Here is a 24,355-nt window from a genome sequence, read left to right as displayed (position 1 = left end):
TAACCTAGTTATACAATAATATTTCTAAAACCGAATTTAAATCCACCTTGAAGTTACGACGAATACAAAACGTGTATTTTTATATCTGATTACCTACTACGACAGGTCGATACAATTGGCATAAGATAGATATATTTCAGCAGAAAATCTGGATCGAATCCATTACTTACTATAGTGTACTGAACGATTTAGATTTTAGACGGCATGGTACCTACTTAATTACTATCATTGGTTATAATTTATAAATACTATCGAACATAATTTTATTAAATCGAAGTACTTATACTTATGTAAAAAAAAATAACTATACAGTAAGAACTAAAAAGCACTAATTATTGTTGTCATATTACATAATCATAATATATTATATTAATAAAAACTTTTTATTAAAATTTAACACTGAAAACAGAAGCTTTTTTTAAAATTAATATTTACTACAAGCGATTTGTTAGAAATATTTATATAGTATTTTTTTTTTTTTTTTTATTGATCTTGAGCCCGGCAGCTGAGGCCATTAGCTATTATATAGTATTATGTTTTAACTATTTTTAATAGTCCAATTAATACCTACATTTTGAAAATGTCTGTATGCTTACCACAAATTATTTTTACATCATTAATTATTATGGAAGAATGACTGAACAACTATAGTTTGCTATAAAATAAAATGCCCACTTGAGATAAATGAGAAGTTTGTCATAAAATTTTAAGTAAAAAAAATTAAACAACTGCTATTGCATAGAGATCAATGATGACATTTTTACTATGCATTTATCTTAAGTAAGTTTTGTATTTTAATGTTTATTTTCTGTGTGGTTATTTCATATACAAAAATTAATTTTTTAATAAAAAATAACAGCACAGTACTTGAAAATACTACTTCACTCAGATAAGTGTTTGTAAGGGTAAACAATAAATGTAAAAAATTAATGTTCAGTCGATACCTATTGAATTAATTTAAGCTATTATTGTATAGCATCTGATAACTGATATTAAAAAACAAGCGATACAATAATTTTAATTAATACACATAATAAACATTATTATATAAAATAAAATGTTTAATAATAATTGTTAAACATTCTTATAACAATAAGGTATAATTGAAATAGTCAACTATGTCTTAGAATTCATTAAATTGATTTAAAATAGTTGAACATCCAAGTAAAAAAAAACTACCTAATAAACAACAAAATATACATCCCATTTATAATGGATCAATAGGTACTAGATCAGTTATAAAATATAAAACAAAAATCAACCATTAACCATGACATACTCCAGTCTCTAAACGTCGCCAGTAGCGTAATAATTTTTAACTTAGATCAATTATTATTCATAGCACATTAATTATTTTTATATATCAGGGTAAAAATAAAATAATTACCTATGAACTTGACCATTTGACCTTTATTAATTTATTTTATCATAGAACAAACATTTTTTCAACAAATTACATATTTTATTTTCAAATACTAGTATAGCTAGTGTACAGGTAAGTTTTTAATTTGTATTCTACTCAACAACATAAATGATATCTTTTCATCAATTTAACAATTTTGAATATACATGTGATAATCACAATAATAGAGTATTTATCTCACCAAATTGTGACCATCGTTTTACAAATATACTGTTTCCTAAGATCAATATTTTGGAATTGGGTGATTAACATTTAAAATAACACAATTAAGGTTGTAATAATAAAAAAAAAATCAGTATGATAATAATCATTATAATATTTTTACATATAATATTAGCGAAAAAACCGCTTTGTAAATTATTTCAGTCTAAAATACATTATAAAAATCTAATTTATTAAAAAATATATATTATCTTAAATGTATATAAAGTTTATAATATATATACTTAAAAAAAAATTAATTAATTATAACCTATAATAATAGCCATTAATGTTATTTTTCAAAATAAAAATATAACGAACTCGTATCACAATAATAATTTCATAAGGTTAATTCGATTTAAGTATCTCCAAAGGTAAAAAAAAAAAAAAAAACAAAAAAATAATTAAACTAGAGATCTATCTCAACAACAATTATTTTTATTTTACTAACCAATTTACGTCTATTGATACAATTTATAATAGTATAAATAGTAAAATAAATATAGTATTTATTGAGCAATACAATTCCTAATGGTTCATCTACACCGTATGTTACATATACAAAATATTATTGAAAAATTTATTCAGCGAAGGAATGTTAAAACGGCTGAGGTTTTGATTCGTAAAGGCAAGAATTCAAAAATAAACTAATATTTAACCTTAATATTTTATGTCCTGTTATTTGATCTTAATTTTAAAAAAAAATAAATAATGGCCATGAGCTTGAAATCAAATAAGCTTTGTTTGCACTCTACTTATAATATTATACAGAGTAATAGTTCAATATTTAACATCAAAAGAAGAAAAAAAAAAAAGAATATATTTCTTTATATTTGTTCCGGGGGTTGCTTCAAAGTCAATAAGAACCATTGTTTTTGCAAAACGCACTGTGAATCGTACGTGAATTAATATAAATTTGATTTACACTTAAATACATGATTTTACAATATGAAAACCTGAAAACCAGCCCGTGCCGCACTCGGACCGATTGGTAAACTAAACACCTACGTTGGTATTATTATTATTATTATTTTGATTTTAAACGTTGAATTCCATTAACAAGAGTTTACAATATTAATAAAACCAAATACGATCATTTTAAAACCACAATAAAAATACTGAGTTGGCATTATCCATCGACAAAATTCTAAACCAATAACGCAAACTATTGTAGTTCAATGATGTGATATAGAATACTGGATTTTAGTTGTCTTAGTCGTTACACGGTTTAAGAGTTCACCGAAGTAAACGCGTAATATTGATGTAATAATATAAACAATGATTGGTCACTATACTCGTGAGTGAGGTGGAAAAAAAAACGTTTTAACTACCCGACGCACGACAACCAACGGTCGCCGCAATCGTTGTTGTTTGTTTTTTTTTTTTTGTTGATGTTGTTGCAGTTGTCGTATAGTCGGTTTTCGGTGTGGGTCGACCATAAAACCCGTCACTGAAACGAACTTCACGCTGATTGAAACGGAGGAAATCACGTCATGTGATGTATGATGTCGGACACGCTCGTGGATACGCCGATCACGAACGCGAATATGGCGATGAGGATAATCAGCAGGTTGCGCAGGCAGAACAAACTGAACCGAATGTTTCCTTCGTTCTTGTAGACGTCGGAGAACGTCAGGAAGCTGACAATGGCCGGTAACGCGATGCCCACGGAAGACAAACAGAACGCGCCGATCAGCGAGATCAAGTGCTCCAAGTTCGGTATGGCGATGGCAAAGAAAACTGCATGAAAAAAGAAATAAAAAAAACACGTTTAGTTCAAGTCAAATCCAAGTAAATGGCGAGGTCACGTTTAACGGTTTAACCATTTATCGATATTATCTGTATGAACGGTTAAAGTCTCCCGCGCGGTACCGAGGGTAATAAGAGCCCATCGTCCTGCGAGGATTATATACTTACACGTAACGATCACTATGGACGTGCGAAGTGCATACTCCCAGCAGATCCTGTGCTCGTTCTTTTCCATTTTTTGTTCGATTCCCTTCCAGATGATGTCGAACGCCACGTAGTTGGACAGAGCGTAGGTAATGTATATAGAAACCGACAGAAGGAGTTTCACGACTTGAGAGAGGCTGTAAACAGAATTAATAATTACACGTCGGTATCTAATCAAGTCAATATTTCGATATCATACCATATTTTTATCATATTATGGCATATATTATTATATAAATTGTTCAGAAATTTCAATTGTAAATTGTATCATTAAATTGTTCACGTTCTATGTGTAAAAACCAAAGTTGTTCACGTTCACTTTTATTTTAAAAAACATGAATAAGATAATCTAGCCATTCATTAAAATTTAAAATAATTATTATTTTATAAATTTTTGGTAATAGTGTACCTCATTAGTTATTTAAGTAGCTTAGGTAGGTATAAATAATTTAAAAAAATTATATATTTTTTTTGTTTATGTAATAATATTAAATCTTTTATCGTAATAATATACTATACAATTGTCAATTAGATTAGATTATCTATTATAATAAAATAAAATACCTTTACTTATATATCCAATATAAGGTTGATATACTAGTATGTAAGGGTGGTGGGGTACCAAATTTATTGAAGCCAAGTTAAAACATACAATTAGTACCTATGCATAACATATATTTTAAAATATTTCTTTTAGATAGATAATTTGAAATTTAAGCGCTATAGTCAAAATCGTCCCATCTCTAAACTTATCAATTGTAAAATAAAATTAATTTCCAGTATAAATGATATACCTAACATAAGTCTTAATATGCATAAAATAAATATCAAATTGAGTAGCCCGCATTGAACGCATACACATTACACACCGTACCGTGTATTATTATCAAAATTATTGTTACTATTATAAAAAAAATCTTGAATATATATTCAAAAAGTTAATAAATTTGTCGACTCCACTATAATAATATGAAGAATAAAGATAAAATATCAATTTAGTATTATGATGATAATATTAAAAATATATTTTCGTAGGATAAAAAGTTTTTCATTTGAACGACCTAAGATGGTTTAAGCTCCTTAAAAATATGAATTTCGTTTACTTGCACGAAGTGTCGTTCGTAAAATATGAACGTGAACGCACGTTCGTTCTTCCCAAACACTATATTATTATATTATAAATAGGATAGTGCAATATTATATTGCGAACAATACCACCTAAACTTAATAATTTATGTCTATACACTTACACTTCGGTCTGGGGCATGTCGAGTGTGATGCTACCGGTGGTCTTATCGCCGTACTTCAGATAGCCGAGTAATCCGACAATTGTGTACAGGACGGAGATGGGCAACATGGATGCGTTTAGCACGCCGAAGGCACTGCCAAATTTCTTGGGGTTCTTCATTTCGTTTTCAAGTGGCAAGACCTGTACGAAATAACAAACAAACGCAACATTTAATACCATGGAGCGTATAATCTCGCGCGGACGACGTTATGTTTTTTAAATATATAAGTAATAGTGAACAGTTCAAGTTGTCAAGTTGAGTGCTGTAAGTTATAGTATTTTTTTATTGTTATTATAAATAAATAATTACAGTTTTGTACAGAATTACCTATGTACAATACAATATAAGTAGTATATTGATTACGTGTAAATTTATGACGAGAATAACAAAATGGGTGGCACACTGGCACTTAACTATTAAATTAGAAATTCTCTATGGCAGGTCTATTTTAGACGTCTCCGGGGATTTTCAGTACCTAACCGTGTGGGAGAAAATTTAATTAATTAGCGAATGTTTTTAGGATTGGTTGACTTTGAATTAAATTAAAGGTAGTAGGTAGGATTTAGTTAATTGAGTTGGAGTTGAATTTTTGAGATTGTTTTAATCTTGATTAACCAAGTATCTTTTACGAAGGAAAATTAACTGGAAGGCCTAAATTGTTCTAGGGTTCTAGGCGGAGTCCCATATGAGTATCTTATTGCCACGGGACAACAGTTGTCTGATATAATAGCTTTATAAATTGTAAGAGTTTGTTGCCAGTGGATAGCTTGGATGATCAGAGAAGTGGACGGATCAGGTCTATTGAGTCGTTAATTTAATAATGATAATCAACCATTTTGTCGAGCATTTATCCTATCTGCTTAATGCACACTATAAAATATGAATTTAAATATAGCGGTCAGGCAATTACATGTGTAAATAATCAATGAAACATAATATGTATACTAAATAATCAAATCGAGAAATATGTATTGGTTCGATTTTGATTAAAACTACGGTGTATACAGTGGTTAAAAAAAAAATCTACCGGGTACCTATATAATTGTAGTTGAGTTAATTTTTTAACGTCCGCCTTTGTAGGTCGCACAAGTATTAGCGTATAATATTCGGAGTATATATCATTGTGGTTTGTACACTCACCATGCCGATGGCTTCCATGGCGAAGAGCACTGTGCCGAAGAACAGCGGTATGCTTTTGACGGTGCCCACTGGTTCGCGGTCGACAAATGACGGAGCTTCCCGGAAAATGTAGTAGAAAATCAACGTAAAACTCACGATGGTCAGGCAAGTGGCGATCGAGGAGAACGGCGCCAGGAGTTTTAGATTCCTTATCCACGAGATCAATATCAGAGGGATCAATATGTATACCATGTACATCCGCACGTCCGTATTGCCGCCGAGGTAGGCGTCGCCGACCTGTAACATTTCCGGAAAAACGGTGTTGTGAATACGTTCGGCCCGAGAGACCGCACTCGCAGCAAGGTGCAAAACTTACCACTTTGAGATTGCTAGCAATAAACACCACGTATATACAACTGGAACCGATTTGGTACAGGACTAGGAACATGTTTGTCATCATCCTGCAACGGGACAACGAGTGTTAAGAAAGGGGGTTTGTGGTTGTTATATTATAATATATAAAGGGTAGTGGTTTAGCGGACGACTATAATTATCGCATGTTATTGTTATATGATATGATGTTAGGAAAATAATATTATTGCAACGGTCCTTACCTGGCGTAAGGAGCCAATACCCTGGTGAACTTGGGGCCCTCTTCGAAAGCCGCCGCCACTGTACCCGGGTACGTGAGGCTGGGCACTTTTCTCTTGATGCACAGTTCGTGCGACGCGGTTATCTAAACGACAGAAGAAAAAAAACTGTTAAAATATTATCAATAATAATATACGCTGTGTCGCGTACCAAACGAATCGTTTCTCTGTACAGTATTTATAATAATTATTGTTCACACTCACCAGCAGATGTATCGTGAATGTACACAGTATTCCGATTATGATCGTACCCAACGTACCCACCACGTAACCGGCGTTTTTGAACGCGCTGGGCATGGCCAGAATTCCCGTGCCCAGGCTGGCCTTTAGGAGATGTATCAGGGTGTCGAAATATCTATATTGCACAATAGCAAAAAACGTGATTAATAACAATATTAGTTACAGTCTACTGCGTATAATATGATAACAGTATAATAATATGTGCCATTGTAGTACTCACGTTGTGGGGTGTTTTACGTCACGGTGTTGGTACGGGTTGTAAAAGTTCTGTTTCTCGTTCAGCTGCGCGGCGGTGTCGCCCTTCATGCTGATGCCTACACACTTGTTGTTGAGGCTGTCCATGTTAATGCTGTAACAACAGACGAAATACTATATTATTCGTGAGTCATTTTTACACGTACAATCACTGTTTGTACAGTCTAGAAATAAAAAATGGATATACTTTATACCTAGGTATATATATGTGCAAAAACAGTATATATGATATACACTCGTCTAGGAGCTTATAATACATAAACAGAAATAGAAACATCGATTCCGTATACAGAGCAGTGCACTTGATAAATCGTCACGACTCAAACGTATACATATAAGTGAACGTCCATTGAGTACATTATTATATACAAGTGCGGCACAAATCTAAATCTTTTCGAGTTCAGTTAGGTTTAATCCCCCGAGTCCTCTTATAATATTATATACGTATATATAGAAATCTGCAAACACTCGAATCTCGTATACGAACTATAACTATATCGTTATACTATCGTTATACACAGATCCTCGTTCGTTTCGTGCGAAGCACGTGATGTTTAAGCCCGAACGAGATAAATAAACTTTATACCACAAAATATCGTAGAATACACAGCGTTTATTATTTATTATGACATAACACTATAATAGTATATCAAGATTTATGGGGTTTCGATGAATGAAAGCGATTTGCCGCTCAACTCGCAGCATTTGTGATACATGCGTCGCAAGCCGATCGTTCAATTTTTCACGAGGAGTAGTCTTCTGTCGTTCAACGAATCATATTATGTATGCAACATTGAAACATGTGTTGCACTACAACTATACCAATGGTATAATCAAGTTAATATAAGCAACGATAATGATTACGCTATTGATTGGTGGCAGAATAATATATTATAATAATATGTAAGATGAAATAAAAAATTAAAACCATCGTTTAAATTTAAAAAAAAAACCAAAACGCATTACTTACAATTTAACGATAAGAATACAAAAAAACAGAATGATAAGAAACAATAGGAAAACATTAATCGATTAATCTATTAATGTATGGCTACATAAAATGTTATTAGATAATGTAATCATTATGCATATCCGACAAAATTGAAACATCCGACTAAATATTAATTTCGTTAATATTATCAAATATTAATGGGTCAAGACCGTATATTCTCGATATTCTTCGAGAAACAACGAGCTGCTGGTGTTAAATTTAACCTCCGTAAACCAATAAGTAGTTTCCAATGATTTATATTATTTTTGCTCGTCCGTATGTATAATATATTATTATTTATTATCTACTGCACATTATACGCAATTATAAATGCAGTTTATTTTGGATTGCAATAATTATATGGTAAACTAAAAGAGGACTATTTTAATTTATTTGTATATAATAAATACTAGTGTGGAGCCTGACATTGACTAGGTGGACACTTGCGCAGTACATTCACATTGATGAGTACAATAATTTATATAACATACAGGTTTATAATATATCTATAGGTATTCATACCGCTGTAACCGTTACAGTGTAACAAATTATAATATGTACATATATTTACGGTTGTAAATGGCCAAAGTGTAAAACGATGTTTTTTGTTTGTTATAAAATACCGCTACAATATTTTAACACAACCATAATATTGACATATTGTCAACAAAAATTGTAAATATATTATAGGTACACGAATTAACAAAGTCGTACACTGTTGCACCATTTTCGATAACAGTTTTTACTAAAAATGTTGTCTGAATTGCAAAAATAAACAGCGAAAAACTAGAACTGCTATAATTGTGCGATAGGTATATCATAATGAATGAATTCAGGGCATGTCTGATATTAATTTTAAACAAACTTCACGAATATTTAGGTATCTACGCTATGTCAATTTATATATATTCACGTATAGGTATATAGACACGAACGCTGTGCGATTCTTTTAACTGCAAAATATGCTCAACTGTATAAGCAAAAACTAAGTCTGTTTGACAGTGTTCGTCATCCGGCGGAAGGTTTTTTGTGAAAAATTTTCATAATCGTGTGGACTTTGGAACCGGTATTTTGTATAGCCAACTATACAGTTCCCCTCACCACAGTGGGCATAACGTAGGTACATTATAATATAATATTATAGAGTGATATATGTTATCGCCTCGCCCAATAACGTATGATATTACGTCCGGCCATAGACCTATAAATTAGCTTAGGTGCGTCCGGCCTACGTCTCGAATTCGACTCAGCAGCAGATAAACGATTCCCTCAACCGGATATTATAATGACAATGGTAAGACACAAGAACCGTTTTGAATCGACAAGAGTTAGATTTACCGGCAATCCGAGACGGCGTGATTTCAAAACACAATACTCACAATGAAATATAGTTGTTGTAGTACACCCTATATAATACAGTGCCTAATTATATACATATAAACAGTAGAGTCTCGGATAACTCGGATTTTTGTTTTGCCCCTTGAACTTTGAAGTATACGAAAAATATACTCGAAAAATACACATGTCAATCTTATTTATATTACCGTTGAGATTCAAGTAATCGAGACATAACTTTATGCATATACTATAGGTGTACTGACGTACTGTTATCGTAAGTACATCGGGAAACACAAAAAATTGCTAAAAAGAGTGAGTGTGCTGTTGTCGTTTAGGTACCTCTATATAAATTGAAATACGAGTCAAGTACAATAATATGATATACTCACCAAGTGTTTCCGTTGACGGGTTTTCCGTTGATGTCCAACTCAGATCTCAGCATCCCTTGGTTGTCGTAACAGTCTGCCGCTGCCATTTGCTGTAACGATAAAAACAGACGGTCATCGGTTATTACACGTGATTTATATACGAAAAACCGTTAGACGGCATGTAAAAAAAAAGAAAGAAAATTATTTGTCATTGCGCTCGATTATATCCTCCCCCCCACTGATAGAATTATAACGTATAGACACGTCGGCATTATGATGATAATAATAACGATACTGTACAGCGATTGTGATAACCTCCGTGCACCGGCGTCGGTTTATCGGACTGGGACTTGACGATGGCTGCACAGCTGCGGCTGAAGTCAACGGCGAGTAAGTAGGTACGTATAATTTGATGTAAGTACATCATTTTAATATATTATAAATTATAATGTCAGCAATTTCGTCGTCTGGCCTTAAACCAACGCGATGCGCGAATTATTCGTACGAACAATAGCAGGTCATATACGATTTGTGATGTGATCTCTGAACGTCTTATTATATTTGGGCCACGTGGTACCTTTTACGACGACGACGTGCCCCAGAGCACCAGTTGTAACTCGAGCCGCTCATAAACGTCACATTATTATTATATGCGTGACAATGCGCGCACGCGCGAGCGAAGTATTTTTATTTCGTTTTACGACAAAATAGCTGCGCGGTTCGTCTTCGTGACGTATTTGATTTTCTGCGATTTTTATGGGTGCCAAAAATCATATCTACCACAGATATTATAATCCGACACTAATATAATTGAGCAACATTGCATATATATATATATATATATATATACCTTCTGCGGTCGGTCGGCCAACGAAACGTCCAGAAGTCACGGCATATAATAACGTGAATACTGTGATGGACGCAATAAGAAACCGAATTCGATACAGGTTCTATATACTAATACTCATTATATTTTGACGACGAGTAACCCGCCGCCGATCTCGCGTATGAAATATGCGACAGTTATAACGTCTTATAATAACTTATAAGGTCGTGAGCGGTGGGCGCGAGCGAAAGTCGAAGGGAAAAAAACGCGTTTAAACGCCCCGAGCGGATTATATGTATATATGATACCTGTTGTACGGTGTTTTCCGAACGGCCCTAAATCATCCTTATCCTAGGTTCGTCAGAATCAAATTTTTTTTTAACAATAATAAAATGTAGTAATAACGCCCAGAGTTATTTTTTCCGTACGCCAGACACGCCGAAAGTGCCAAAAGTTTTAGTAAGAAAAAACACGTAAATTGTCGTGGTTAATAGCACGCGAATATATTATTATTATTATTATTATTGCGGACTACCGTCTACGGCTACGGGACCGTATGTTAAAATATTATTATATAGTAACCGCTACCCGATCGTCGATTGTACTTTATCGTAAATTATAATTTATAATGCGTGTACATACAGGTGTCGGTCGCGGATCGAGCGTGGGTATAACAAACGACGCTCATAAATAATGTCTCCGAATTATGATAATATTGCGGTTATGGAAAAACGCGTACGTACGAATTTTTTTTTTCTCTCTGTTCGATGAACAATGGGTTCTTGGCCGTTTCCGTTCCGTCCGCCGTCGGTGTGTATTTTAATTTCGTCTGAGTGTCACGAGAGCCAAAACGGTAATTATATATAGGTACCTGCTGCAACGGGTAACTGTCGCAATATAATTTGAGTAATAAAAAAGTGCACGGACTTAAAAATGCTCTAAAAATGTACTAATATGCATGCATTGGTGCACTTTTTATTAGGTATTTAAATTATTTTTCTTAATACTAACATTGGAATATTCTAAGTTTTTCATATAGGTACTGGCGTACTGCAGAGGTTGTAATTTGAAAGCGTTACGCGACAGTAATGAGTTCTTTGACCATCATGAGATCGCGACAAAAACGTTCGCGTATATAACGTGCAAATATATATATAGATAGTCAAATAATTCCCCGACGGGTTTAAACGTCGCCAATAACGTTTAAAATAATAATGTGTTATCTTACAGTTCGTCGAAATTCTTTTATTAAATCGGAACTCGTAGTGCATAACTACGACGCATCCCTTAAATTCGAGATGTCAGCAGGATAGGAAAAATATATAAACATCCCTTTACTATGGGTGGTCGGACGGCGTCGGTTTTCACGCGTATGTATAGGTGTTGTCTGGTGGTTCGTAAGGATGAGGGGGTGTTTGGAAGAGTGGGTGTGGTTGAGGGGTGGGAATTGTTTGTGTTTATGTAATATTATTTTAACCCGTTGACCTCTTTTGTACGACTTCCTCCGCGAGCAGAAGTCGTTAGCATTTACTGTTTCATGATTTATCACAATTCAATATTTTCAGAAATCTTTGCACCGTATAGGCGAATTAAATACAAACAAAAGACGAGCATTCTCGCAGTACCGTTCGCGTTAAACTGTTTTATATTTTGCGATCAAGGCCGCTTGCATTTTTATTATTATCATTTTTTTTTTGGCACGTACCGCGTCGACCGCGGATTAAAGGACGCGGCTGCAGAAGTATACAATAATATTATAAACCTTCAATACACACGTGACCTCCAAATACCTGCTAATAAATAATCGCTAACAAACAGCTATAAAAACTTTTAGAAAAAACCGTAAAATCGTACAAACGTGACTAGCAATGTCGGATAGGTCCGGACTAGATCTATGTCTCAACCTAGTCTCCGTGTCTAGTGTTTTATCGCCCACCCGTAGTTATATATTTCCTAACGTTCGAACCTACGCGACTACAGCGAAACGATTAAAGGCGAGTCTAAATAATATTATAATATTAGCTGCAGTTATATATAGTGGCACCAGACTTGAGAAAAAAAATATTACTCCTCGGGCCGATCGATCGGGATTATTTTATTTTGGTCTGCTGATATCCACAATAATTACGGATAACCAAATGGACCTCGGCGTGGGTGCGGTGATAATATTATATTATTCGCATAATACGCGCATATAGTTGCAAGTGGAAACTCACTTGTTTGGAGACGTGTTGTTCTGGTTTTTCCGTGGAAGGATAATTATTGAAGTTCCGCGTCATGCTGTCTGTCATTTCTACTGTCTTGGGCTGCGCGTATGCACACTGAAACGAAAAACAAACAAATGCCGTTCATCAGTTGAATGTTATATAATTATTATTATTATTAGGTAATAATATTATTATAAACAGTTTGATTAAAAAAAAAAAACCGATTTCCGTACATTTCTGCAAGCGCCAGTGAGTCTTGGGGTGGCAGGGGGAGAGACGGGTCAAATTTACGGACGACGGCGAAGGATTTTAAATTTAAATTTTTTGGGGAACGGGTCGACAGCGTCACCGCGGGTGCAGTCTTTTTTTTTTGGCGAGCTGCAGCAGTGACCACTGTGATGAATGTCCGCGTGCGGCGGAGCGTTCTGTACGACTGCCGGGCGGAGTAGAGGCGAAAACGGCGCGCGTCCGACATTCGTAATGCGATAAAGGCCGACGAATCTTATCGCACTGAAACACGATACGGGTACATGTGCGTGTAGCCCCGGTGCCCCACCAAAGGCATATTCACATAATATACCTAGGTACCAGCTGCGAATTAAATTAATGTTGTCGAGTACACCCACCTACAAGGTATATAATATGGATAAGCCTAAGTACGTTTAACTCTCTTCGGCGTCATAGGCTTTTCGAACGGTCACTGGTCAGCGTTATATGGGGGCGCGGTACCTCTTCAATAATAATTAAGACTACCGATTGATTTCGAATCCACTATTCGCAACATCATCGGCAACACGAGAGAGTCCAATGTACCATTTTAGCGTAGACCTACACGCTATACGGTGGTATTATATATAGGTACCTTGAAAAAGAACGAACAACTCCGAAGCGAACTCGGTTTGCGTTTTGTAAAAAACAATAATATATTAGATAAAATATAATATATTATAACTAATGATTGTTGGTCCATTCGCGAAACTCTCGTACGCGATAAATACCAATAATTAAGCTATGGAATAACACCGTAAACCGCGGATATTATTCACTCATATAAATAATATAATATTATGCATGTTTTAGACTGCGTGTAAGTGAAGAAAAGTTATATTATAATAAAATAACAGTATATAATTATACTGTGTGCTTAACAAAATCCGAGAATTGACAAAAAATATAAAATAACCAGAATAACAGCACCACTAACGTAAAATTCGAATTTGCAATTTTTTTCCTCAATTCTGTCGACATTGCGTCGACGACGGTAATTAACTATGACAATGATGATAATAATAGCTTTAAATAGAAAAAAAAGCTGCGGCTATTAACATACGAGTCCATCACGCTCGGTCGCCAATATTCGCAGAATATACCTAACTTTTTATTTAAATTTTGTTACAAAAAAATAGTCTGCCTCGCAATGAGAAAAACTCGGAGGGAGGAAGCACAGCACAAAGCTCAACACGTACACAGGTGGTCGCAGTAGTCCTAAATCGTTACAACAATAACACTAATAACATAATATTATACGCTCCTCGGGGTGAAAATCACTTGCACCTCTTATTTTCACAAGCAGTAAGGTGAATCGGTTAAGTATTTATAAAACTTATTTGATAGAAATCATCACGATATACATACGGGCATTGAACTAATACCTATACTATGTAGACAGACGACGTTTAGGGAATTAAAATAATTATCAGCAGTAATTAAATAATAAATAATGTATAATAATTGCTAAATTAAATTGCGGGATATTAAGATGACGGCGGTAAACTATGTTTTTAACCATTATTATAAATCGTATATTTTCGTTCTGGGTGAGAAGTTGTACAGACATTTCAGTGAGGTAGCGAAACAATATGCCGTGCCGTGACCACGATTTCTTTTGTTGGCGGTCGCACTAAAATAATATATTTTATTATACACAGTACTACCGCACGTATAGATGACGTCACTGATGAGTTACTTGGACAATATAGTAATACACCATGGCCTAAACTATGATATTATTACTGTAAAATTGCGAACCGGTCGTCTGAAAAAACTTAAAGTCCGCATCGGCGGCGGCGGGGGGATAGGCTACGCGTTCTCTGCAGCAGATGTTTTCCGGCCTGTATGAACCTTGGCCGATTTGCGCGATCGGATCCAACCGATTATGTCGTCGTCGGCAAAAAACGTTGTTTTTTATTATTTCTTAACAATAATAGACGACGGTATGATAATTGTTTCGTAACCTAACAGAAACCGCGCGCGTGCGGTTTACCCGAAGTTATGCCATTACCAATTTTACCCCGAGACCGTCGTCGGTTTTCTCGCGTCGTAAGTCGTAACGACTGAACGATACCTACAACAGTACCATAGTCGAAAATCCATGAACATCTCCTCCGTTTTTCCGGATTTCCAACGAAAAAGGCAGTAACTGAATATTATTGTACATAGAACGTCTTTGGTTGATTTATGCTATAATCAGCCAATTGAAAGAAAAAAATCGTAAAATCTAGTTACTTTCCTTTTCACTAGGGGAGTCACGTTTACATATTTGTTTTTAAACAATGTAAATAATACCACGTATCGTAGCGGTCGTATCGAAACGTCAGGCTCAGCAGACCCGATAGCTGCTGTGGACGTAAATAATAGTAATAATATACAGTATTGTATGGATAGAGGTGTGTGGGTTTGATACGCGTTTATATATATATTTTCGGAAGACCTTGACGGTCCGCGATCGTAGATTAACCCGGACTAGGAAAAGAAAAACAGTGAGACAACACTCCGTTGTATTGTACCTGCGTCTACGTGCAACCAGAAGATTAAAACGTAATAATATTATAATAAATCGTAGAGACGCAATTCGCGTTTCCGGCAAAAAGAAAACGTGTTCGGGACGGACGAGGCTATAATTGGGGCGGCTGCACATGGTTTCTACGGAGAATCGGGAATTGCAGGGTTTTCGTAAAACACGTAGTCGATAGAAATAAAAAAAAAGTGTACAAAAGGCGTACGTAGGAGTGTAGAGGAAAACTAACGGAGAAATTTCCAGCGAAACGTTCGGTTTGTTCAGTCGACGAATTTCTCACCTTACCGCGCCGACGCCGCGAATTATCGAAACACCTGTACGCTTCGAAAACCATTCCGGCTGTCACGATTGTCATAAAGTTTGAATGTGAAAGAAGCGTATCGATCTGTTTGCGGTAGGTATGACATAATAAACGCGTTCGTTTACCGCAATTATTATATTTTAATGCCGATAGCAGGGCAGAGGAGTGGTATATATACACGATACACCCGAAACACGACGTCGCTCCAATGATTTACGACGTAAACATTTCGCGAGCAATAATTATAAACTATATTGTCGATGAAAGAATTGATCCTATTGCATACAGACAATGTGTTAAACGGATGTCTATTTTTGCAATGCGAAAAATAGATTGCCACGTCTGTTACGTAATACCTACCTACTTACCTACACAAACCTGCGGCTCTCCCGAGGTACCTGTATTGGCCGTATTGTAAACAATTCGCGATATGCGATAAGAAATGACTTTTGAATATTTTTAATCACTCAAATTTGTATTAATAAACCTCAAGGTTAGTGGTTAGAATATACAAATAATTATCATGTGTGTGTGTATATTATTTAAATTTAATTATAGCAATAACTCTCCATCACTCCGCCGTGGGGCGGTTACTAAATAATATTGGCTATTAATAATTTGCAAACATGATTATTTAATCTGGCAAATAATTATCAGACGATCATTAAATCGCAATTTGCGAACAAACTCTGGTGCTAAATATATACATTATACATTAGTAGTTGCTTTATACGGTAAATTAAAAACAAGATCTGTGCCTATATTATAGAGTCTTGTGCGTCATATTGATATATTATAAAAATAACATATTGTGGAAAAGTTAAAGTATGATGATGTATAATTTTATCAGTTATCGCACACCTCACCGGTATTAGAAAGAAGACTAAAAACGGTAACACGCAACCGGGTGATAGGAAAACGTTATTTTTTTTTTGAAAAATAAAAACGGCGGGCGATGACACCACCTCGAACTCGTGACCTCCAAGCACACGGCGGAGAACTTCTAAACGGGACCTCGGGGATTGCGCCAACTCATTATTTTGTTTTTTTTTCGTAATAATAAAATTCGTACGAGTATAGGCCGTACGTACACATGTGCCGTTTATAAGAACAAATTTATTGTAGAAATCCGTTTTTATATCGACCTTCCATCGCGCAGCAAAAGCCCGACGGGGAGCGTTTTTTTATCGAACGCTGTTGTGACAGGCAGTGCCGCGAAGACAATATTGTTATATTTTATACGCGTACAATGAAAATAATAATAAAATAATATTAAATTATTTGTATACCGTATAGTAATGTGGAGCCGGCTCCGTTTCATTTGATGGGACAACAGTTTTTTTCGCACAGAAACAAAAATATACGTCTGGACCGGATCCAACCCACGCGTGCCACAGCCGCCACCGCGATATAAAAGAGCGCACAGTTTAAAATTATTGTATTTTATTATTATTATTACATGTAATAGTTGTTATAATCGTATCGTGTCCCGCGAGATAACGCCGCACAATGCCGTCCATACATGAGCGCTGTGTGGCGTGGAAGTGATAGAAAAACGCATTGATTAAACTGAAAAGTTATGGAAAAAAAAATATACAAAAAATGATTTCACAGATCCTCGATTACGCCATGTACAGCGTCGGAAAGTGCTGCTGCACGACAACGCGTCGAAATTCGTACAGTTGAAGTTGTTTGGTAATTTGGTTGTTAATTGTAATTTTTTTTTTTTAGATTCTTTTAGCGGTCATTACGGGCAGTTAAAAGTTTCTCGCGGTTTGTCTTCGGGAACTCGAAACACGGTCTTAAATGTACGGTGGTATAACAATTATATACCAAACACAAATTACATAAATTTGATTAGAACAAATACAAGATAAAAAATTTTAATGAGTGATTTGTGGGTATTTATTTCGTCATGTATATACCGCGGGAGCCTAGGCCTGTATGGTACGCGATACAATGTGCATATTTAAATTAAATTAATGTCGTACTAAGCCGCATATGGCATAATATGTATATTGAAATGTCGACGTCTCGTTTATGCGTTTGCTTTCAATCGAGTTTTGCACGACTGTTATATTACCATATGTGAGGTTTATAAACGCACACAGGTAACCTATACAATAAACTCGCGAATACCGCGATTTATCACCCGGAATGTACACTCAAACACTCAATTTACCTGCATAAAATATATTGCAATTATTTTATGTAGCTAGTGCACATTGTCCATTGACATTGAAATGGGTTTTATACTTTTATGATCATTATTAAGAGGAAGTCGTATACTTGCTTATGTTGTCTCGGTCTTATACTACGACTTAGGTATACATTTACGTTAAATGCTAATCGGTTCAAATTTCTTGTTAGATTAAATATTAAATTCAATATAGAACTATAAAATGTGTAGGTTAAGTATAAGTTAAAGGTAGGGACATCGTTGGTTTTTTACGATATTTAAATTTTTAAGCAAGCTATGCGTACTTATGTAAAATATTAATATTTAAAAACAACGAGAGAACACGGACAATGTTCCCACCCTTTACTTTGATGATACGTGGTTATCTACTCACTCTAATTAATATTTAAGCTAACAACACAAAATCGGAACTCCTGAACGCAAATTGTCCACACGTTCTACGTTTGCAGGACGGACAAGGTTGTGACTTTATAGTAGGTGTATTGTACTAGACGATTTATAATAATACGGCACACGTGTTTTAATAGCCAAAGATATTTCAATAATTATTTTATCACTGCCGATTAACGCGATTTAGTCGGGCGAACTCGTTGCGATTATTTTAATATACGAAAAAACCGTGCGGATTATCACCGATTAAGTTTTTTACTGTTGTATAACGACTCAGAACTGACTAGTCACCATATTGTATCCGGCGATAATTTAAATCCTCACGATTTTAAACAAAAAAAAAATCCGTGTCGAGTACTCGTTTTATCGCATGCGGTTACGTAGTACTCTACAGTTGGCTGGCGATCGACTTTAGACCACGGGATCGACACAACATCGCGAACTCGTCAAAAACGTGATGTTGATTTATTCACGAGTACCTACCTACGCTCATTTACGTAATAAAAATAGCCATCAAGTAATTTTTTGTTTTGTGTATTTTGTGTTTAGTATTTAAATACAATTTTAAAAGTATTTAGTCCATCTCTGCTCGTAACGCACAAACAGAAGCCGACATTCTCACGACTTATATTATACTTTGTCGACGTTATTGTTTTTTTTTCTCCGGACGACAAAAGTAGGTCCGTCGTGCGATGCGCTTTCTGTCTCGTCGTCATAATAATATCACAACGTAAACATCACTCGCCTGTTGTTCAAGCATCGACCGCCGGACCTACGAGCTGCAGACCTACGCGGGCATAATAATATTATACCTAGGTATCGATCGTCGGCGAGTATGATATTATTGGTTAATGTTTATACTATTTTGTGCTTAGTATTCGTTCGCCGCAATCAATCGTTATATTATTGTCTTCGGTTCACTTGTCCATTTGTATTGGCGCAGTTTACGGTCAGAGATTATAGCATAAGAAATTGTAGAACAATATTGTAATTGGTACAAAATATTATTACCAATTATAGAAAAATTTATTTTATGGTGCGTTTATCACACGTTGGCATGCACGGAAATCGAACACTGGCCACGAGAGGGTGTTACTACGCAACGGCAAAATTCGAAACGACGAAATGTCCGTCGAGTGCAGGCGCGAGAGGTAGCGGCTGCATCGTTTTTAGGTTAGTCGAGAATTTATTTTACTGCCGCAGGTATAACGCCGAGGAATAAACTCGCAAGCCGTCTTGCGTGACGAAAATTTGGACAATTTTTTTTATCACCCCACTTTACTATTGTTTTGAAAACACGATCGACCTTGAACGGTACATGCAATATATAATACATTATAGACGGGCGGGAGGAATAATATTATAATAAGTAATACGTAGGTATAAATGTACGTACGCTCGATGTAATAATATTATTAAGACACGACCGGTTTGTAAACTACATAATATTATACCTACTGTACTCGACGATAATATTGTTATTTTTTCTTTGCAGTGTTATTCATATATTGATATCGTCACAAATGTGGTTTCGCGCGCGTTTTGAGTGCAGACAGTATTGTTAATAGGGGAGAAAGACTGCTGCAAGACTACACCGAAAGTCGCATTCAGACGTTTTGTCCGAAATGTGCGCTGCAGATCGGTTGCATTCTTCGTGAATTTTGAAGTTTGTGTGAAAAGTGTCCCCGCCGTGCCGGTCTTCTATAGGGGGCACCGGTGGTGGGAGGGGGTAAGCAGTGAGTACTTTCACCTGGAACGACTTCTAGTCACGGAGCGGAGGTCAAACTTGCCTGTACGTGAGCTGCGACGTTAGTTATTAAGAGGGGCCTTGGCGGGGATACGACTTGTGTGGAAAGTCGACGTATCCATCCACGGTTCGATTTTGTATTTTTTTTTTTCGAATCACTTTAACGAAAGTTTTAAGCGCCGTTGCGTAAAATCTATGTAATATGTATATATATTGTTATAAGACGGCGTTAAAATTCGGCTAGGGTGTGAATGGGGGGAGGGGAGGGTCTTGGTAACAAAAACGAGTTTTTTCTACTTCCACGCGTTGAATCGTCTCGTCGTTGTTATTGGTCCGTTACCGGCGCGAACGATAAGCACGTTAACGACGGATTTCGTGGTTCGTATCGACTTAACAGTCGTATGCGCGACAACGACGGCGTATTGTAGGACAACCTCCCGATTTTCCGACCGACGGATTACGGGCATAAGTACAGTCGTTCGTGACTACAGCCAAGTGAGTAGCTTATCGGTTGTGTATGACTTGTATAGGTGTACGGTAACGTGCGTGTGCAGGTTTAAACTCGCAGGACCCACAGTCGACAATCGAAATGTGTGTGCATGTGTACGTAAGTGGTTATATTGGGTTATTATGTGTGGACACGGTGAGGAGGCCGAAAAACCGGTTAGGAAAACTTCTAATGGATTTTGGAAAGCAAATAAAAACGTCGACTGAACGCCATTATAATAATAATATTTTATATTAATATATACATTGTAAATTATAATGGACGGGCTAGGAGAATTCCTAATATCGTTATCTTCTATATTACATTATACGTCATATTAATACTGGTAATATGAGGTAGATATTTTGGTAGGTAGGTCTGGGCGCCGAATAAATTTCGGTTTTTATGTCCGATTGGCGATTACATGTTTGTAATAAGTATGCAAGTCCAGTCGCGACTCGAATCACGCTCATCGTCACCGTAAAATGTGTAAGTATTTGAAACGACCATGACGAGTCCTCTAACCCTAATAGTTATTGCAGCGTGAAAGGGTGCACCAATGCATTAATGATATTGTGATTGTCGTCGATAAAAATAGCCGAAGAAAACTTCGAAAATGTGAAATGTCGTCAAAACGGGATAGTTTATCATCTGTTTATGGTATTAAGAGTTTTATATGCATGTAAATATTGTCGGTACAAGATTTAGCGACGTCCGAGTATGAACTATGAAATCGACAAAAAGAGACGTGAAAAACCCAAGTGCGCTGTTATAATAATATACCACGTGTGGACTTTAATCGGTGAAATTCCAGAATAACCGTGTTCCTGGTTTCGTCGAACATCTTGATCGGATGATTCATCTCGGGTTATTTTCATATGCGATCCGACCTACATGCGCTCCCGGCCAACGAATATCGTGTACGCACAGTATAGTAGCAGCGTACGTTCGATACGGCGTATTCGAAACGAAATTTGAAAATAATAATAGTACTTCTATTGTGCCTTGTTTCTTAGTAAAAAGGACGTGTTTCGACACGTCCTTTTGTTAACGTCCGTAGGGGGTGGTCCGACCTTGGAAGTTAGGGTTCGATAATAATATATACCGAACCGAGCAACCGACCTCCCCCAAATTTCAGAAAGAGAACCCATTCATCTTGTTTCTCCCCTTTGATGCATACACATTCAAATGGCGGGAATTTTACCCGTTGACAATAAAGTAATAATCCTTGTAGACGGTATTGCGTTATCACACGTTTAATATCCTACATTAATGTATTGACATTTTATTAATACGAGGTTCCTACTTCCTATACTTCTCGTTATCACCGAAGTCGAAATGAATCGTGATTCGCGGTCGAACGACGCTCATGAATTTATCCTAAGCACAATAAATAATTCTAATACCTGAGTACTCATAAAAGTATACCTATATAAACGAACCGCGGACACGGGGAATTAATCGGGCAAAGTCTATATGGGAAGATCTACGGTCTGAAATGGTCTCCCGGAGCGCTGACTTCGATATACTGATTTTTGATAGCGTTCCGTATCGTACGTTCAAGGATTACGCAACAGTTGTTTAAAAATAGACTTTGCGAGACAGCGGCTGCGGCGCGGCGACTGCGACATGATTACACATTATATACGAGTGCAAAGCATCAAATAAAAAAAAGGTTATGGTCCGTATGAAAAAACGTGTCGAAAATATATTATTATAATCGTCCTCGCCGTAAAGAGCACGCTAAAAATACGCTTCGCGAATCCGAAGACACCCCCCGACGGCCAATCATCGATCTATACGTTCTATTTTGCTATAATGCCGTGTATTGAGGGTTTTGACAACAAGCAACGATAATAATAATACGTAATAAAAATCAATCGTACAAAATATTATTATACTCACATCTTCTGTGCATATGTTTCCGGGGTACGGAATCGGAATGTGTTACTCGTCGCGGTGACCGAACTCTCTGTGTTCAGTTATCGGTGGTGGCGGTGACGGCTGACGATGATGATATGTCGACGAGATCTGTATAATATTATTGCACTCGGAAGGGTATCGTTGTCTCGGATACGCGACTCGAAATTGGAAAAATAAGAAATTTAACGTGACGAATTTTTTTTTTTTTTTACCGACAGACCAATAATTATTATACTGTTCTGTTGGTTGCTTCAGCGGTGGTTGTACGCGGGACGACGGGACAGATAATTGAACCGGCGGCGGGCGTACGATAACTGAACGCGGCTCGCCGGCCGGCCGTATATATATAAGCCGCGGCGGCGCACGATCCGTTTCCCTTTCCACCGCGGTACATGGAACGCCAGCGCGCCGCTACCGACCTGCCGTTGCCAGGGTTGTTCGTGCCGCGGCGGCGTCGAGGGGAGACTTGCCTTTGTGGGGAGGGGGTTCGTGGGGAGTCGTATGGTGGCGGGGTGGTGGTGGTGGTGGTGGTGGTGGTGGTGGTGGTCGAGTGGTTTAGTGCGGACTAGAGTCTAATATTGTGCACGTGGTCTAATTAATGAGATTTTTGTTGTTCTGCGTATGTATAATATTTTACAATGGTTTAATAGTATTATATCTATCATAGTTCATAATTCGCGATATTTTACGATACGTCGCACCGTCGTTACGATTGGCTTGCAATTGGATTAACGCGGATTTTGCCGTTATCGGAAGACGGGCGGCACGAGGGGTGGTTCACGTGATCTAGGGCTATGCCACTATATGATAATAATATATCATCCGAAAATCCCATGTCATATTTTATACATTTTATTATTATATTATGCATTGCGTGTCGTCTTTGTTGTTCATTATAACACCTTATGATATGATACAGTAATGACGCGATCGCGGCTTTGTGGCAAGTGTGTGTCGCGCCATCGTCCATCGCGGATTATCAGCTAGACGGAACGAAAAAAAAGTACATAGGCACAAAAAAGACCCCCGAATGGCTATCGTTTACCGCGTGGTGGGAGAAGTGCAGTATTTGTTTAACGAGCAGTGTACGTCATAATAACAATATATAAATCCATACGTATTTTAGGACGGCAAGATATCATATTATAATATTATATTTATAATATCGTGAGTCGTAACGATAGGCTCACGACATAACCACCCGCAGTTCCTCTCCATACCGCTTTCACACTGGTCTTTATCGGACACGATGTCAAAATATAATAATATAGGTACGACACCCGATCGACGTCTCTGCGGCACATTATAAATAGTTGATAAAAGATAACAAATATTAAAATCTAATATTATAATACAACATTATCCTGCTCGAATGATGCTCCTGCAGTAGAATCAAGCGTGGTGATAAGGTACTCAGACACATTTTATAAATACCTGCTGTTACATTTAAATTTTAATGAATAAATAATTAAAGGTAATATATTATAGTATTATGCACAATATTATAATGAATATAATATATTTGTCGTACCTGTCGAGTCGACAGTAATAATTGTTTGGTAAGTTCCTCCATTTACATATACCTCCTAACTATATAAGTAATGGGTGAGCAAGTAAGACAGAAGTAGACCAGAGTAATACAATGTTATT

General features: G+C 36.2%; 1 protein-coding gene across 2 annotated transcripts; it reads right to left on the bottom strand.

Annotated features, from left to right (window-relative positions):
- Positions 1-1,390: 1,390 nt before the first annotated feature.
- Positions 1,391-23,035, bottom strand: LOC132938189 (proton-coupled amino acid transporter-like protein CG1139). 2 transcript variants are annotated; one of them, XM_061004887.1, is made up of 11 exons: positions 22,688-23,035; positions 12,870-12,974; positions 9,849-9,937; positions 7,096-7,224; positions 6,840-6,990; positions 6,600-6,721; positions 6,362-6,446; positions 6,007-6,282; positions 4,828-5,006; positions 3,542-3,714; positions 1,391-3,364 (listed from the first exon to the last, which is right to left on the bottom strand). In XM_061004887.1, exons 2-11 carry the CDS (start codon positions 12,942-12,944, stop codon positions 3,111-3,113), a joined length of 1,533 nt encoding a protein of 510 aa, XP_060860870.1. In that variant the 5' UTR covers positions 12,945-12,974; positions 22,688-23,035; the 3' UTR covers positions 1,391-3,110. The 2 variants fall into 2 exon arrangements, with proteins under 2 accessions (XP_060860870.1, XP_060860871.1); XM_061004888.1 differs by lacking the exon at positions 22,688-23,035 and adding an exon at positions 13,094-13,325.
- Positions 23,036-24,355: the final 1,320 nt, after the last annotated feature.

This window comes from Metopolophium dirhodum, chromosome 2 (assembly GCF_019925205.1).
Source record: "Metopolophium dirhodum isolate CAU chromosome 2, ASM1992520v1, whole genome shotgun sequence".
In the NCBI taxonomy this organism is placed as follows: domain Eukaryota; kingdom Metazoa; phylum Arthropoda; class Insecta; order Hemiptera; family Aphididae; genus Metopolophium; species Metopolophium dirhodum.
The sequence above is the reverse complement of the archived record's forward strand: the minus strand, read 5'-3'. Positions and strand labels throughout refer to the sequence as shown.

Bases quoted from the DNA above. Each gene is read 5' to 3' on its own strand.
- LOC132938189 (XM_061004887.1), bottom strand. From the start codon at position 12,944: ATGACAGACAGCATGACGCGGAACTTCAATAATTATCCTTCCACGGAA. The intron at 6,283-6,361 runs GTAAGTTTTGCA...GAAATGTTACAG, and splicing joins TTGCTAGCAATCTCAAAGTG to GTCGGCGACGCCTACCTCGG. The intron at 5,007-6,006 runs GTGAGTGTACAA...TATTTCGTACAG, and splicing joins CCATGGAAGCCATCGGCATG to GTCTTGCCACTTGAAAACGA.